Here is a 16,810-nt window from a genome sequence, read left to right on the forward strand (position 1 = left end):
TTTCACCATTACCAAACAAAAACTGCCATATTTGGTTTGCACCAGTACCTCTGTGGTTACCAGTGACGTTTCTGCTCCTTTCCTTTGCTCAGAAAATTACATTGCACTAGTAAGGATATTAAGCTGGATTGACAACCCAGGCATCAGTTACGATGAGCACTGATGTGCAGTGAAGAATAAGTGGTTTCACAAGGGCCGGTTTCAGACCCCCCCCTAAAAATAGCCACATTACGTGGGTGAAACCAGTTGAGGCCTCAGTCCTGGTAGAGAGCCAACGTAGGAAAAACATCTCTACTCTAATGTATTAATTACAGTGATTTTGTCCAGTCAGGTCTGACATGCAATCAAGTCTGACCACCTTTCACAATACTAAACTCGTACATCATCCTACTGCAGACTGTTTTCCCAACTTTCCATGATGTGTTAGGTCATTTTATTCGTGTTTACTGCCTTTTGGCAGTGAGCACTTACTTTCTGTTTCTTGGAAATATTAATATGCAAGCGTAACACATGCCAAATTCATAGAACTGCAACAGTACATTTTTCTAGCTAAAGATTTAGAAAATGTAGCATATTTTCTCAGTTTGACTGCTGTTTCCTTCCTTAGCGGAGTCCACAAATGTGCTAATCTCCCAGTGGTCCGGAGCCCATCCAAGAATTGGTGAAGACGCCTCTAACTTCACGCTGAGGACCAGGAGTTTGAACTAAAGGCCTGAGGATGTATTGTGCTTTGTAGAAAGCGTCAGAAGGCTGAGAAATCTATCTCTACGAATAGGAAACCATGTACTTTTAAAAGCTAAGCTACTAAAGAAATAAGTTGCCATCTTTAAATTATTCCATTGTCTAGTACAGCTTATCTCAAATAACTGACAATATAGTAGAAGGGAGCATGTGGGACACAACATGTAGAACATAACAGTAAAATAATGTAAGTGGTCATTTCTTTGACTAAATGTCTCCTATTATATGTGTAAAGTTTTACTCTGATACAATTTAATTCATTTATCGCAAAAATGGAAGCACAGATATCAAATCAATATGCCACACATTGCCTAGTAGGAAAAGGGTATAAAGAGTTGACTGGTTCAGAAAAAGTGCCACAGAGAAAACCAAATAAGAGCTTTGGCTGGATTACCTGAAGGCCAAACTGCAATGGCTGTTCTGTTGGCTGGCGAGCTGCTCTGTGGACGATATGGGGTTCCTCTTCCCCCCTCCATGCACTCGAACCTGCCAAGACCCGTCTCCCCAGGAACATATCCTCGCTTGGGCCCCACCTATCTAACACAAGCTCTTCATCTTACTGATGTGTACCCCGATATGCCTCTGCTATTCCGCTGCTGGGCTTTCTGACCCGGGGGAGGGGGCACCTCCGTCGCGGCCAGCTGCATGTGTGGGAAGAGGCGGGTCCTTTCCACTCTTGGTGACCACTTTGGGGATGGCCATTTATTGACGTTTGAGACGGTTACCGAACAATATGCGCTCCCTGAGGACCAGTTTCTCTTCTACACCTCAAGAGGACAGATAACTGATGCTTGGGCAACACATGGCGAGGAACCAGCCAAGCATCAACTTATTTAATCCCTGCACATGATGAGCTTAGGTTGCAGAATCATTATATGGCTCACCAGAGATCTCCTGGCTCACACACCGCGGCCGCTTCAAGCCCAACGGGAGACGTGGGTAGCGAAATTCAGTAGATCACTTTACGACAAAGAATGGGAGAATGCCTTGGCTTACCCATGACGGGTATCCCATAACTCACGGCTTACATTAATTCAATGTTATGTTTTGCACAGGGCCTGCTCATTTCTCTAGCGAATTGCTTGCATCTTCCTGGGAGCGTGTGCTAGGCGTAGCGACATTATGGAATTGCCCTCAGCTGAGATCATAGTGGAGTACTGTACTGTCCCAGCTGGAGCACTTCATGGGAATACCCAATATGTCCTTCTGGGAGGTGGGGCCACTAGGAATTTACACCAGTCCACGTAAGCATAGAGTGGCTGCTCGCTTCCTAGATCTGGTTGTTTTGCACACTGGTAGTAGCCTATCCCCCTGAGCCCTGACCATTGGTGGCTGATGTACACCCAAAGGGCCACTGCAGAGGTGACGGCACTCCATTGTGAGGATGCTGGGGGGGGTCTGTCACAGCCTAATGGCCCTGTTGTTGGAGGAGCTGATTTCAAGCTAATTGATCCACCATTAAGCTCGCCCTCGGATGCTGCACCAACAACACCGTAATTCATGCTACACACCAAGTGCAGCCACCCCTTCTGAATCCCACTCCTACCTTCACTGGATGACATGTAAGCCCGCCCTCATCAACATCAAAAATTCCCTCTAGCCCTCTCCCTTCTGTGCACTTATCCTCCCTGCCTATAGCACCTACTCACTATCCCATGATCTCCTTGACTCATCTGCCTGCCTATTTATGTCACAGCTTATATATATGCATAACCTATGAATGTCCAACTCCATCAATTGACATATTTTGCTTTGTGCAAAACTTCATTTAAGAAACATTTTTTTTTTTTAAATTGCTTCGGTATCGTATTACTACAGCTAACCTTCGATCATGAGTTTCCACAAATAAGGAATGGTCCAGAAATCTAGAGGAGAGGTTAAAAAGACTATATGGTAATATTAGGAGGAAAACTATCCCTACAGGAAGAGGGTGTTAAAGTCATCCAGATGCACTTGCCATCTAAATGTACTTGTTACAGTATGCTTTAGGTTCATGCTCACACCCCACACATTTCACAGAAAAAAGTTGCAATTTCCCCAAAGGCCCAATACAATTACTCTAAACTTGAATGCACTAATACTTTTTTCATCGGCTTAAATTAAGGTGTTATGGTCCTCCGCATAAATGTTGGCATCATTGTTGAATTGACCAGCAAAAAGATCCTATGCATTCAACTTCTCAACCTAAACAGAATATGGCAGTGAAAGATCTGCTGCCTAGCCTGATCAGATGCTGAAGATTCATATTGACATTCAGGAGATTAACACCAATAACATCAGAGGCACCTCCTTTAGAAAACAGACTCACCAGGACTGGCAAAGAGTTATATCTTTTGATTGTGTTTTTCACATTGAGGAGCCAAAGTTGCAGTCAATGAACTATAAACCAAATAAATGTTTATCGAGTTGAGACTGGCAAAGGGATACCAGTATACGAAAATCCAATTTCCACAGTAGACACGATGAACAACAATCCATTTGTTACATCTTGATTTCGTAACCACTTAACTGGTGAATCTACAACTAAAGTGTGAGGTTTGAAAACCCTGCAGTGCATGCATATATTGTAATGAATTGCTCTCAGACAGAGTACACAGCCAACAGGCCCATCAGTACCAAAAGTTTTCAAATTGCAAATAGTTCAGTGTTTGAACGCAGCACGCACAATTCACAAAAGAAAACATCCCAAAAAACTGATAACATGAGAGAAGTACAGAGAACAGCATCAAGGAAAATAAAGATGTTCTTAAAAGTGTGAATATTTGAAAGTGAAAAAGAAATGGTTAATCACCAGTAGGAGTAGCTTTGCAGTTTGAAGTATTTTCTGGATTCACATACCGTGCATTATTCAGCCATCTAGTGATTGTGTCCAAAACAGTCTCTTAGCATTCTATATTTTCCAATTTGTTTTGTATGGGTATCTACCTCTTGAAGACATATAATCTTGAATCTTTTTTGTGTTTTGATTGTTTTGTTGAGTGTTGTCTTGTTTTGGCACCAGGAGTATTTGTTTTGTTGAGTGTCGTCTTGTTTTAGCACCAGGAGTAAGTGGACTACACCCCCTTTAGTCTCTTTCTTGGTAGTGCTAACTCTATAGCCTGTTTGCTTAACAGATCCTTTACTTCCCGTCATTCCCCCCTTTTTATTCTCTTCTTCGGTGGTATTGTGGGAGGTGACTTTAGTAACTCTATGGAATGCAGTGTCTTATCATATTTAGTATCAATTTGTCTGAGGCAATTGTTTTGAAATTCTTAGACACCTTAAAATCCTTCCTTCTACTGGTGACTCGTGTAGGAGGGCATGCCCTGTGATGTCACATATTCGTGTTAGGTCCCCCTCTTGGAGTGCCCACTCTTCCTCTACCTCACACACAGAACAACTGCCTTGAGTTTGACTGTTAATGCCACTGATAGTGTTGTGGAGATACCTTGTTTACTGAAGGATGTGTATGCGGGTGGGAGGTCTTTCACTGCATCATGCTCCTTCTAAATTGTCCCTTGAACTGTAAGGCTCCCATGGCTTTTGCCATCTTATTGTCCTTTTTTATGCGCTGAAGCACTTTATCGACATTCTCTCTGAAAAGGATGTCTCCTGTGAAGGGCATGTTTATTAAAGTGGCTTGCACTTCATGTTTAAACCCTGAGATCCTAAGCTAGGCATCTCTATGTTGAGTGGTAGCTGTACATAGTTGTCTACTGGCTGTGTCTGGAGCATCTAGTGCCAACTTAGAGCATGTTATTGCAATTGTCTTGCCCTCATGTAGCACCTGAATTGCCCTCTTCGCTAACTTTTCTGGCAGGTGTTGCATTAGTTCTTCCATTTTCTCCCACATTTGATGGGCATATCGGTTTAGTAAGGTATTTCAGTTGACTATGTGCCACTGTGCAGCAGATGGCCTTTCAAACTTTCTAGGCACCATGTCCTTGCCTTGCTTTCCCTGTCTGGTGATGGACTATTGATGTGGGGTTGTTAGGCTTATTGTGGGCAGTTGCCGTTATTTGATGGTCCGCTTGCACGTTTTGCCTGATGTAAGCAGAGTTCCTGGTGGAAAAGTAATGCTTCTTTTCCATCCTCGGAGTAAAGGCCTTCGATTCTGCTGGTTCCTTAAAGGCTGCTAATTTTTCCTCTGATCTGGTAGCAGTGTCTAAAAGAGGGAACATGCTTCTGGCTGCTCTTCACATGTGGTTGCTGCCCTTTCTATGCTCGGGTTGTGTGCAGTGATGCCATCTGGTGGCCAGGGTCCACCCCTTCATCTGGCGAGTTGGTGTAAATGTATTGCTAGTCCTCTATAGATTCTCCTGTTTGCGATGATCGGTGGTCCTGGAACTGTTGGTCCTCTTCTTCCATTTCATACATGTCTTCTTCTACCTCCTCCTGTGACACTGGAGTCTGTGGAGGTTCCAGTTCTTCTACTTCCTCCTTCATCTGTTCGTCTGCATTGTATCCTGTAGCCCCTTAGAGAATTGTCTCTCTCTTCTTACGAGTAAGGGCACCTAGTTCTGCCTTGAGGCGCCTCCTTTTCCTCTCTACTTCTATTTATCTTTATTCAATGTTCAGTTTTGTTTACTCAGTTCTCTTCTTAGATGTCTATGCAATGTTGAAGCACTTGTCAGTGTTGAGCTGTTTTTCAGAGTCATTGTGCAGCCAGTTTGGTTGATAGTATCGAGCAGGTCCTCTGCGGCAAGGTTTAGACAGTCTCCAGTTTCGGCATCGAGCTAGTCTTCTGCGATTTGGTCTTATCCGTCTCATGGCTTTGAACTTCTTTCTTGGTCGAGGCTGGTTGTGAGAGTTTGCCTCTAGCAGTGTCCTTTGTCTTGGACCTGTGGGGCTTTCTTGGTCTTGCCTTCTGGAATCAGTCTTGTCTTGCCTTCTTTGCATGCTTCGAGTCCGAACTCTTCGGCTCGGCCGCTGGGCGCCCTTCCAGTATTTCTTTGCTTGACATTTTCTTATGCCTCTTATATGGCTGGATCTTGAATAGCTCCTCAAGCTGTTGCTCTTCTCCCTGGGGCTCTTTAGTCTCTTTGACAAGATCTTCTTGCTTACTCGACATCCCTTAAGAATCCCTCTTTCCCTGTGAGGTTGTCACATCTAGTGTACCCAACTCTGCTTATGTTTTGCCATGATAGTGTATAGCAATAATTCTGTGCAGCTGGCGTAATGCTCCACACTACGGTCTCCCAGGAGGCACTCCTTGCATACCTTGTGGTTGTCCTTTTGTGCATACTTTTGGCAAAATCTAAATAAGGTGCGTTTCCTACCCCTTTCTCATTCACCGACCCACGTGTTCTCAATCTGTGTAGGGTTCCCCGCGTCTTCGGTATTTCTCAGCATTTTTTGGTGTTCTTTTCCCTAGCCAATGAAGTTGTTGCAGTTCCTATTGTTTGACAGTTTGACAGAATATCTGCAATGCAGCTTCTTTTCACTCTAGTCCCTAGCGCTCTTCCTTGCTTCCAGACCGAACGGCAGAAAAAAAAGAATCAGAAGATGACGACTACATCAAGGAGCTTCAAGGGTGCACGTTGTAGTTGACGCCCATGCGAGAAAAGATGAAAAAAAGGAAAGAGACTACAAAAAGACAATTCCGGACCCAGAGACTAAATGGCAGAACAATACAAAGCATGTGAATCCAGAAAAGGTTTACACTTCTAAACAATAGTCATGATAACGGTAGGAGACCGTGTGTCCAGAAATACTTCCTAGAATGGTGGAAAGAAGTAAATCCCTATTCATGCCAGGACAATTCGATCACGTTAATTGAGCTTGTGCAATGAGGACACTTTGCAATCCAAAAGGATAGCTTAATATAACTTGTGTTCAGAGATCTTCACCCAATGGAAACATGACATTCAGAGCATCTGATCTTCTACAGAATCTCAAGCAAAAGTAAAGGGAACCAGGAAGGTAAGTGGAAAAAGGTGAATGTGAATGAGAAAAGGAGAAGCTGAAAGAAAAAAGAGGAAGTGGGAGAAAAGGAAAAATAGTGGAATAGAAGCTAGGAGAATTGAAGGTGTGAAGGTAAGAGGTAAAGCGGGAGTGAAAAGGGGGAAAGAAAAAAGAAAGCTAGATCTAAGAATAACTGTGCAGTTCAAAGCAAAGGAGGCACTACTAGAATAAGGTCAGTGATGTCAAGGAAAAGACTAAGGAAATTATGTGCAGAATAGATTATTTACAAGAAGTAAATATCAGTAAACGATTTGAGCTAAGATAAACCCAGAACTGGGAGACTGAGAACTGTAAGTTGGGCACACTGAACTCAATGTTATAAAGTACATCTGATTGGTGTGAGGAGGGTCAGGTTACAGCAAACTTTTCCATACGGAGCAGAAAGTGATAAATATGTGGATATGAAAAAGAGAAACCAATCAGAGAAAATGAATAGCAAGTCACAGCTGTTTGAGGAATCACTTTCTAAGAATAAGAAAGAGACAACAACATTGAGAGTGAAACACTATCTAGTCAAAACCGACAAAGTAGAAACATAGTATGCTTTGACGTGTTATTTCACCCAGGTTGTAGTTTGTATGTCAATGTAAATTTGGTACAAAATATAAAATTAGCAGATCAGTACGCAGAAGGGGTTTAGGTGTAGCTTAAGCTTGTGTGGCTTAATGGGAAAAAAGCCAAGTGCATTGAAAACAGAACAGATATTTTAACCCCTTCAGTGCCCATGACGAGCTGAACTCGTCATGGGCTGCGGTGGCGCTGTGCCCATGACGAGTCCAGCTCGTCATGAACTCCGCCCGCTAATGGAAGGCGCGGCACTGGGCGGGGAAAGGGGCGGGCATGCAAGGGGTTAAAAACCTGCTAAATGTAGACATCAGTCAGCAAACTTGAAAAACAGTTCACAAGACCACAGCATTAAGAATTCATTTTTTTGCTGCTTCCAAATCAAGCACTTTACAAGCTACGACGATACATGTGCACAGGCTGACTGATCAAATCTCTTAAATCAACTTTCTAAGGACTCTAAACATAATACTCTGGGTTATGTTTACGCCAATGCAGTGAAATGAGCCACCGGCACTTTGCTACTTTTGTTGACATAGTATTTTGCCAATTATTCTTGGCAAAGTAAGAATCCGAGGGACCCTTTGTGGTAACCAACTCTATTTCATTCACTGCAGTAGGCCAAGATAAAGTATCCTGCATTTATTAAAACAATATCAATCTATTAAGTATGTGTGGCGGAGCAAAAACAAAAAAGGAAGACTTGGAGCAGGGGGTGAAATATTCTCTCCTAAAACAACCATGATCCAAAAATTATTAGATAGGAATTCAAAACATTAGCCCTGACCAGAACAGAAACTTTAACAAAATTAGTTTTCTGCTCAAATTAAGAGGTACATAGCAAACCACTTAAGAAAATAAATAATTGTCACACACAGGGAGATCTGGTCACTGTATCATTACTGTTGCACTGATTGCACTGGCAAAGTATTACTTCCACTTCTCAGATGAATACTGCAATATAAAAATGAGTCCCGCACACTGAAGAGTTCCCTAAATACTTCATGCTGGAGTCTTAGTGACAATGAATGTCAAATCCATGAAGCCAAAGTTAACATGAGAAGAGATTTGAAAGATGCAACGTTGTGACCAGAATCTTACCAAACGGACTCTGCCTTTACCTAAAGCTAATGATCAGGTCTGTTGAACAGTTCGGAAACAGTCATAGGTAATTCACTCTCAGACGAGAGTAAAACACACTTGTTAATATAGTTCATCTATCCACAAGACACCAGATCAAACATTTTAAAGGTATTTGAAATTGAGGCGGGCAGTTCATGGGTCAAAATCGGTCTGGAACACCTCGTGCTGTTTCTTAAGTAGGAATCTATGTCTATTTTCTTGGATTTTTAAGTTTGCACACAAGCCTAACCTGTTGTGATTTCATTTCCATTTAATTTTACAATTAACATTTTAAATCATATTCTTGCATATCTTCTCATCACAGTTAAATTTACATTGCTTCATAAACTGCATATACAGGTCTATGACACAGGAATGAACTTTATAAAACGTTATCCCCTACACACTAGGACCATTTATTCAAGGGTTTTGGCAACGTGTGGACCTGAACTGAAAAAGTTACATGTTAGACATTTGATGTGGTATAACTAGGTCAGAACAGAATTTTTATTGGTGTGATGCCACTCTCTGTACACGTATACGTTTATATATTGATAATGAAACCGGTTTCGGGCTCTCAGGTTGGCCAAAGGGTCTTGGATTTTAAAGTGCTCCCTGTTATTCCCTAGGTTTGATCCTGCAAGTGATAAAGTTGGCACTATTGTGGGAGGCACTTGGTCAGAGCATTCTTGCCTGTAGACTGGACTAGATCATGAAGAACACATTACCAAGTGGACATAAACTCTACTACCAGAAAGAGGACTGTTCTGCCAAAAATGGCCTGTAATTTGAAAATGATCTAAAGACATTACTAGTCATTATAATACAAATGAAATGTTTTACCCTTGGAAAAAACTCACAGGCCAACTGGAGCCAAAAGTGAAACATGCAATCTAAGTAAGGCAACCAGTGGGATTACTTGGCACTGCAATCTCTTTAAAGCGAAGCCGAGGAACTGACGGATAAACAAAATAAATAAAAAACATCTTGATCACTATTGATGCCCATAGCAGTGCAATATGTTTAAAGACAACTGGATTACATGAAGCCAAAGTAGGCATTACTGATCTTTCAGTAATGAATATTATAATAATTATGTGGGAATTAATCTGTAAATACTCATACAACACATAACTTCTTAAACATCAATAAAGGATTTTTAAGTACACTTGGCATTTACTCTGTCATCAAAGGAACTAAAGCAGAATAATTCATGTTTGTAATTTACCAGTTTCCAGGCATAGCTAACGTTGTAGGCTTCCTTGCCAGTTTCCCTCAATTTGTTCACGTGCCAGGAGAGTGAAGAATTGACAGGCACCGCAATGACTTGACTTCCGAGAGGGAGGCTATATTGGCAAGAAAAAGAAAAAAGAAATATCGAATAATAAATACAAAGCCATACATATCATAAAAGACAAATGAAAATGATTCATACGACACAACTGGCACCTACTGAATATGCTGCAGAAAAAATGTTCTGTAATAGTCTAACGAACATTCTACATTTCAGTAATCCTGTTCTATTTGAGTCCAGTATCATCCAATCACGTTTTGAAAATATTGTTTTACACATGCAGACAATTTCAGCTGATAAAGGGCCAATATAGCCTTCCTTCTGCAACATCTTAATTGTATCTACTGCAGAGTTCAGTAGCCAAAACTTGAAAACAAAATGCAGATTGGCAATAAAGATATACATAACATCTCTAGTTGGATGATGTGGGGCTAGGTGGGGTGTGGATGGCCACTAAAAAAAGACAGAAAATATGTTTGAAGCCAGGTGGGTATACACTGCTGGAATGGGCACAGTGCAGCACCAGAAGAACAAAGGTTAGTAAGGTATTTTGGGACAAAGGCAGAGCACAAAAAAGCAACAAAAAGCGAAGCTGCCAGGTTTGTGGTGGAGAACGGAATGCAAAAGAATTCCATCTACTGAACAGGAAGCACCACTCATTCACAGTCAGAAACCAACACACAATACCCTGAATGAAACTTGAAAAATAAAACAACATTTTAAGGAATCACAGAAAAGTTGATAGCCAACACAAAATTATGGTAAGAAAAAGAAAAAAAAAAAAAAGGAAAGAAATACTACAATTCCGGACCCATCACTAGATGGCGGAATAATGCACAGCATGTGAATCCAGAAAAGATTCATGCTGCAAAACAGAATGTTTTGAAACACTTTGGTACAATGAGAAAGAAGATGGCGGGTGGCATGGCTACCGACCGCCCAAAAAAAATGCTGGAAGCCTAAGTCAGCTTCGGCAAACGTCTCAACATTTCCCCAAAATCCTGACACATATCCGGCTACCCAGAACACTTACTCGCCTGCATTTACTCCAGTGAACAGGGTGAGTGCAACACGGTGGGTCCACGCCCTGATAGTGCTGTTGTGACCGAGTGACGCCGGGAGGCGAAGCAGCGGCCCACGAGCTACGATCGAGCCGGGGTCCTCGCGTGAGGCGGAGTCTGAGAGTGACGAGGGCGGCGGCGGCAGTGAGCACTAGAGGAGCGCGGGTCTGGGGCCCCGTGTCTTTATTCAAGGCCAGAGGTGTGAGTATATCCTGGAGGCATCATCAATCCAGTCCGATGTAGTTGTTGCGACCCCCCGCTACGTAGAATAATACCGTCCTCCCTAGCGCGCAGGCTTCGCGATCGGCGGAGCCTCGGCTGACCGGGGTTCCCGCTTGGCAGTTACTAGAGACAGATCCGTCATTGAGGCTTTAAGAGCCGAGTATTGCTTCACGGATCATGCTGGCTAACTGCAGAACCAAAATAGACCGGAGTGAAGCTCTCAGTCTACAGGAGGGTGTTCTGGCAAAAACTGACTAGCGCGGTGCCCCCTGGTGAAGCCTCTCTGCTGCAGCCAGATCCTCCTAAGGTGCTACCAGGGAGCAGGAAAACAGACAAGCCACAAGGGAGAATCTGTCCCCATTGGCAGGCGGCGGTGACTACTGGCTCCCTGGCGCCAATCTGCTGCGCTCTCAGCCTCATTTATCATGGGGGCAGGGGGCAGCGCGGTGTGCAGAGCAACAAATAAGACAAATACACCTACCTTAAGGAGCAACCAGACGTGCCCTCCCAACAGGCGACCGATGGAGTGGACCCAAAGACTGCCAAGCCAAATGAAATAACACTGAAGGATGTCATGGCGACCTGCAACAGATGCAAACCTCCATTGGCTCAATCTCAACTGATGTATCCTTGCTGCGTGTGAATATTTAAAAAATAAATACTAGACTAACAGAGGTGGAAACCACTACAGCCACACTCTCGACGGATACAGCAACGTTCCAGCAGCAGGTCTCCCAACTGGAGCAGGCGGTCAGGCACATGGCTGACAAACTCGAGGATCAGGAGGGCCGCTCGAGACGCAATAACATTCGCCTGGTAGGTGTTCCGGAAAGCATCAAGGGGCCAGCCCTGGACCTCTTCGTGGAAGACCTCGTGCAAACACAACTACCGCCACGCGGTTTGTCACGCTTCTTCTCAGTGGAGAGAGCACATAGAGTACCGGGGGGGCAGACCCAAACCAGGGTCCCCACCGCGACCTATACTGGCACGCATATTCAACTTCAGAGACCGAGACACGATCCTTCAGGCGGCTCGGATTGCCCCTCCACTTAAGGTTGATAATTGTAACGTGACCCTCTACCCGGACTATACAGCTGCTGTGTCGAAGCAGCGCCGTAACTTCCTAGAGGTCAAAAAGGAACTACGTAACAGAGAACTTGAGTACGCAATGCTTTTTCCAGCAAAGTTGCAGGTAGAAGCAGAAGTGAAGAGCTGGTTCTTCGCTACACCGGAAGAGGCTCAAGAGTGGCTGGAGGGTTGGCAACCGGCTACACGACCCGGCATACAGGGACCGAAAAGGCAGCGGCACTTAACCAAATCAGCCACGGTCGAAATGCAAGACACAGGAACACAGTCGGGCACTAAACGAAAGGAGGCTGACAACTCAGACTAACGCCGAGATGGGCCACACCTATACCTCTACGGTACAATACTTGTCCACCACACAGAACGGTAATGGGCCGATGAGACTGTTTCAAGAAGACAGCAAGGAAGCCAGACCAGGACCTCTAATTGACCCGGCTGGGCTGTGCTCCGGGATTCAGCGGGAGGCCGGGACCGGACTATTGCAGCACCCTCGATGACGCTCGGGATATGTACAGTGTCAGGTTGACACACGGATGGGTGGCACTGGACTACGAACGAGAGAGGGAATGGATAAGAGACACGGAGTGATACTTCTCCCCCCCCCCTTTACGCAAGTACACAGTTTCAGAAACAAAGCGCTCTGCTGAGTTGGGGTGGCGGATAGTTTTAGATCCACAAGGCAGAGAGGCAGGGTGGGGGGAAGACTACAGTTAAAGGGAGAATTTGGTTGTTTAGTTTTAGTTTTTACTATGGCACATGGTACACATGTATATTAAGGGTACAGCGGCGACACGGTGGACTATAAGATGACAAGGCAATACACACCTTAGATAGACGATGGCTACCACACACTCATATAGCATAAATGACAGCATAGGGGCCCATCTTGAGGTCCTCGATTCTACGCACCTCCCATTTAAAATAATATCATGAAATGTGAATGGCCTTGGAGGTAAAATTAAACGAGGGTTGGTTTTGCAATATCTGGGGCGCAAAGGACCTGCGGTGGCACTTTTACAGGAATCCCACTTAACCAGAACCGCCAGTAAAGCCTTAAATAGATGGGGATTCAAGATGGTGGTACACTCTGACTTTACCTCTGGGTCAAGAGGCATGGGAATATTGATCAATACAAGCTTCCCCCTGATAGTTACTGGGTCCCGGAAGGATGATCAGAGACAATTTGCAGCAATAACGTGCCAATGGGACGGCAAAATCTATAACATAGTGACTGTTTATGTTCCACCGACACTGCACCAAGTCACCTTCTCAGCGTTGGGGAAATTCTTATTAACCCCCCCACACAGGGAACTAATAATAGGGGGCGACTTTAACACTATGATGGACAGAAAAAACCCTAAAGACCACAGCAGTATAAACCGCAAATTGGCAGAATTAGTGGAGGCCATGGGCCTAACAGACGTATGGAGGCAGAGGTTCCCAACGAAAAACAGTATACATTCCATTCGGGAGTCCACAACAGCCTTTCTAGACTAGATTATATTTTTACGCTGGCGACCGGATTGGTGGGAGTGGCGGAGATCACGCACCTGCCCAGGGGTATCTCATACCATTCACCAGTATTCATTACATACACCGCCTCCACCCCAAGACGACGTACATTGTTTCCGCTTCACCCTAGCTATCTCAAAAACGGCTAAATCAGCAAGGACCTCCTAAAAACGAGAGTGAGCTACTTTGAGGAAAACAAACACTCAGTGCAGTCCCATGCGACCTTACGGGAGGCTTACCAGACGGTTCTCAGGGGGCAAGCAATTTCTTAGATAACGGGACATAAACGAACACAGCAACAGCACATCGACAGCTTAGAGCAAAACATGTCCTGGGCAGAAATTACTCGCACTGTAAACCCAGATGAAGACACAACACACAGGTTACACCTAGCACAACAAGAATACAGGGCCTATACATGGGAAGAGGCAAAAGCTAAGCATAACAAAACTCAGCACACCATATACGAACAAGGAGATAAGGCAGGGAAACTCCTGGCGTGGCTAGATAAAAAAGAACGAGTTAGTAAATGGGTGGCACAGCTTCAGCTTGAAGGGGGCGGATTAACAGCAGAACCCCAACAAATAACAGAAGCTTTAGCGTTCCACTTTAAAAAAGTATACACCCCAACAGCAACCACCACAGTGGAAGAAAATCTAGAATTCCTCAAAGACATAAGAATGCCCACTCTATCTGCTGAGGTGGCCGAAACTCTAGATAGGGACTTAAATACAGAAGACCTTGAGCTCGCAATAGGGGCACTACACACGGGGAAAGCATTAGGACCCATTGGAATTCCAGTAGAATTCTAGAAACGAGCGGCACCACATATCACACCACATTTACTTAATATGTATAAGGACAGTCTGGATCGCGGGATCCTACCACAGGACCAGCGTCTGGCCACAATAGTGGCAATTCATAAGTCCGGCAAGCCACCGCACGAGTGCGCGTCCTATAGACCGATTTCCCTCATTAATGCAGAGGCAAAAATACTGGCAAAGGCACTTGCTATGCGACTTCAGCCATACCTGGCCAAAGTGAACCACCCGGACCAATAAGGCTTTATGTCGAATCGCACTACGGCACTTGACCTGCAGTGACTGAATGAAGTCATAGCTCGCAAATCTACTATAGAGGAAGATGCAGTAATCCTGTCATTGGACGCACGAATGGCGTTCAACCTTGTTGAGTGGCCTTTCTTGTTTGCGGTCCTTAGACACTTGGGATTCGGTCCAAAGTTCTGTGCCTGGATCCAACTACTCTATATGCAGCCACTGGCTCAGGTGGTCGCTAACAGACATTCAGCAGATTTCAGGTTGGGTAGATGAACGAGACAAGGCTGTCCCCTGTCACCACTACTCTTCGCTCTTGTGCTGGAGCCGCTCGCAGCGTGGGTACGTCAGGACCCGGTCATACGCGGTTTAAAATGGGCAGTGGACTGGGAGTACCGCATTTCACTTTATGCGGACGATATACTGTTATATCTTACATCTCCAGCATGTTCCCTCAATAGCCTACTGGATATCTGTGCCTCATATGGGAGGGTATCGGGATATACCATTAATTGGGCAAAATCGCTTTTTTACATACTGCACGGCTCCCGGCCAAGACTTCCACGGGATGTGACGTACAAATAGTTGAGGAGGAATTTAAATATTTAGGGATGTATATCACACACAACATGACCCGATTCATTGCTAAAAATCTTACTGAGCCCATGAGACGATTCCGCCATGATGTTCAACACTGGCGTTCCCTCCCGTTAACATTACTAGGAAGAGCAGCCCTCTAAAAGATGATGGCGCTCCCCAGATTCTTATATGTACTAGAAAATACACCATTTCCGATCCACCCCAAATACTTTACAGACAAACACCGTAGTGACCACTCTATTATGGGATGGCAGGGCACCGCGCATAGCCCTCCACTAACTCACGAGAACTTGGTACGACGGCGGCATTGCCCTCACTGATATCAAATTATACTACTGGGCCTCGCAGCTTTTTGTTATTAACCAGTGGCTACATATCTCCCAGGATGACCCTGCATATCACATGGATAGGCATCTCCTAGTCACGGCAGGGATCATGGGGGTACTCTATAACAAGGCTAGGAAAGGTACACTTACTGGTCCAACAGAACACACTGTCAAAATATGGTTTGAGGCGCAACAAGCGGTGGGGTGGGAGGGTGTAACGACACAGGCCATGCCACTCTGGGACTCCAAAAAACTTGGCACACTGCGTAACACAAAAGGTTTTAGGCAGTGGGACCTGGTAGGCATCTTCGGGGTAGGAGATCTTTGGAAAAAAGGGGAGATGGTCCAGTTCGCCCAGTTACGGACCACGTACGGTCTGGCTCCCACCGAAATATTCCGATATACCCAGATCAGACATGCACTCATAACGCTCCTTCCCCAAGGTACAAGGCTGGCGGAATCTTCCCCACTGGAAGATAGACTCCTCACAGACCATCTCACAAAGAAGGCCATTTCTCAGACATATCGGAAATTAATAAACAACCACCCAGATCCCACTACAGCCCTCAAAACCAAATGGGAATGAGATGTGGGTGAACTGGATGATGCCGACTGGCAAGAGGCACTAGTGTCTCCTAGGGAGGCCGCTATACCGTCCAGGCTCAAGCTGGTGCAATTGAAAATCTTACACCTCACTTATTACACTAGAACACTTCTACACAAAAATCATAGGACACGCACTTCACTATGCCTCAGACAATGGGGCACACCAGGTACATTCTTCCACACCATTTAGCTATGCCCCAGGATTGCGGGTTACTGGAATGCACATTTTCGCAGGTCGCGATGGTCACTCTTCTCCCTGAACCAAAGAGATGCCTTTTTTTTTTAACACACTTGATTTTTCAGATAAAGAATAATAGTCACATTGCATTGCAGATAGTCACTTTACAAGCCAATCAAGTCGTACCTGACAGATACATACACAGTGGTGGTTATTATAGTGGTCTACACGGAGGTCCAGGCCGGTACCCAGGCCCACCCAGCACAACCCCCCCACCTCCTCCCACAATCCCATTCCCAGAGATTGGGCTTCCCGATCAGCAGTACAACCCATGTGTAGCTAATGGAGCACGGCTCAAGCAGAACATGCCGCGCTGAAAAGGAGAACCGGGGCTCAGAAAGCATCCCCTCAGCCCACTCCCTCAGGTACTATCCCATCATTTGCCTGTGTAGTAGAGGCTCGCTTGGTGGCCTCAAAGTACGTCCTCAGTGGTCCCCAAA

The 16,810-nt window shown here is 44.8% G+C and overlaps 1 protein-coding gene across 1 annotated transcript in view; it reads right to left on the reverse strand.

The window, feature by feature from the left end:
- Positions 1-16,810, reverse strand: part of CACHD1 (cache domain containing 1) — a 355,333-nt gene that overhangs the window by 48,184 nt on the left and 290,339 nt on the right. Inside the window, exon 12 of the mRNA XM_085602381.1 lies at positions 9,599-9,716. Within this exon, the coding sequence (XP_085458507.1) occupies positions 9,599-9,716 (118 nt within the window). The remainder of the gene's footprint in view (positions 1-9,598; positions 9,717-16,810) is intronic.

Source organism: Triturus cristatus, chromosome 4_2 (genome assembly GCF_964204655.1).
Source record: "Triturus cristatus chromosome 4_2, aTriCri1.1, whole genome shotgun sequence".
NCBI lineage: Eukaryota > Metazoa > Chordata > Amphibia > Caudata > Salamandridae > Triturus > Triturus cristatus.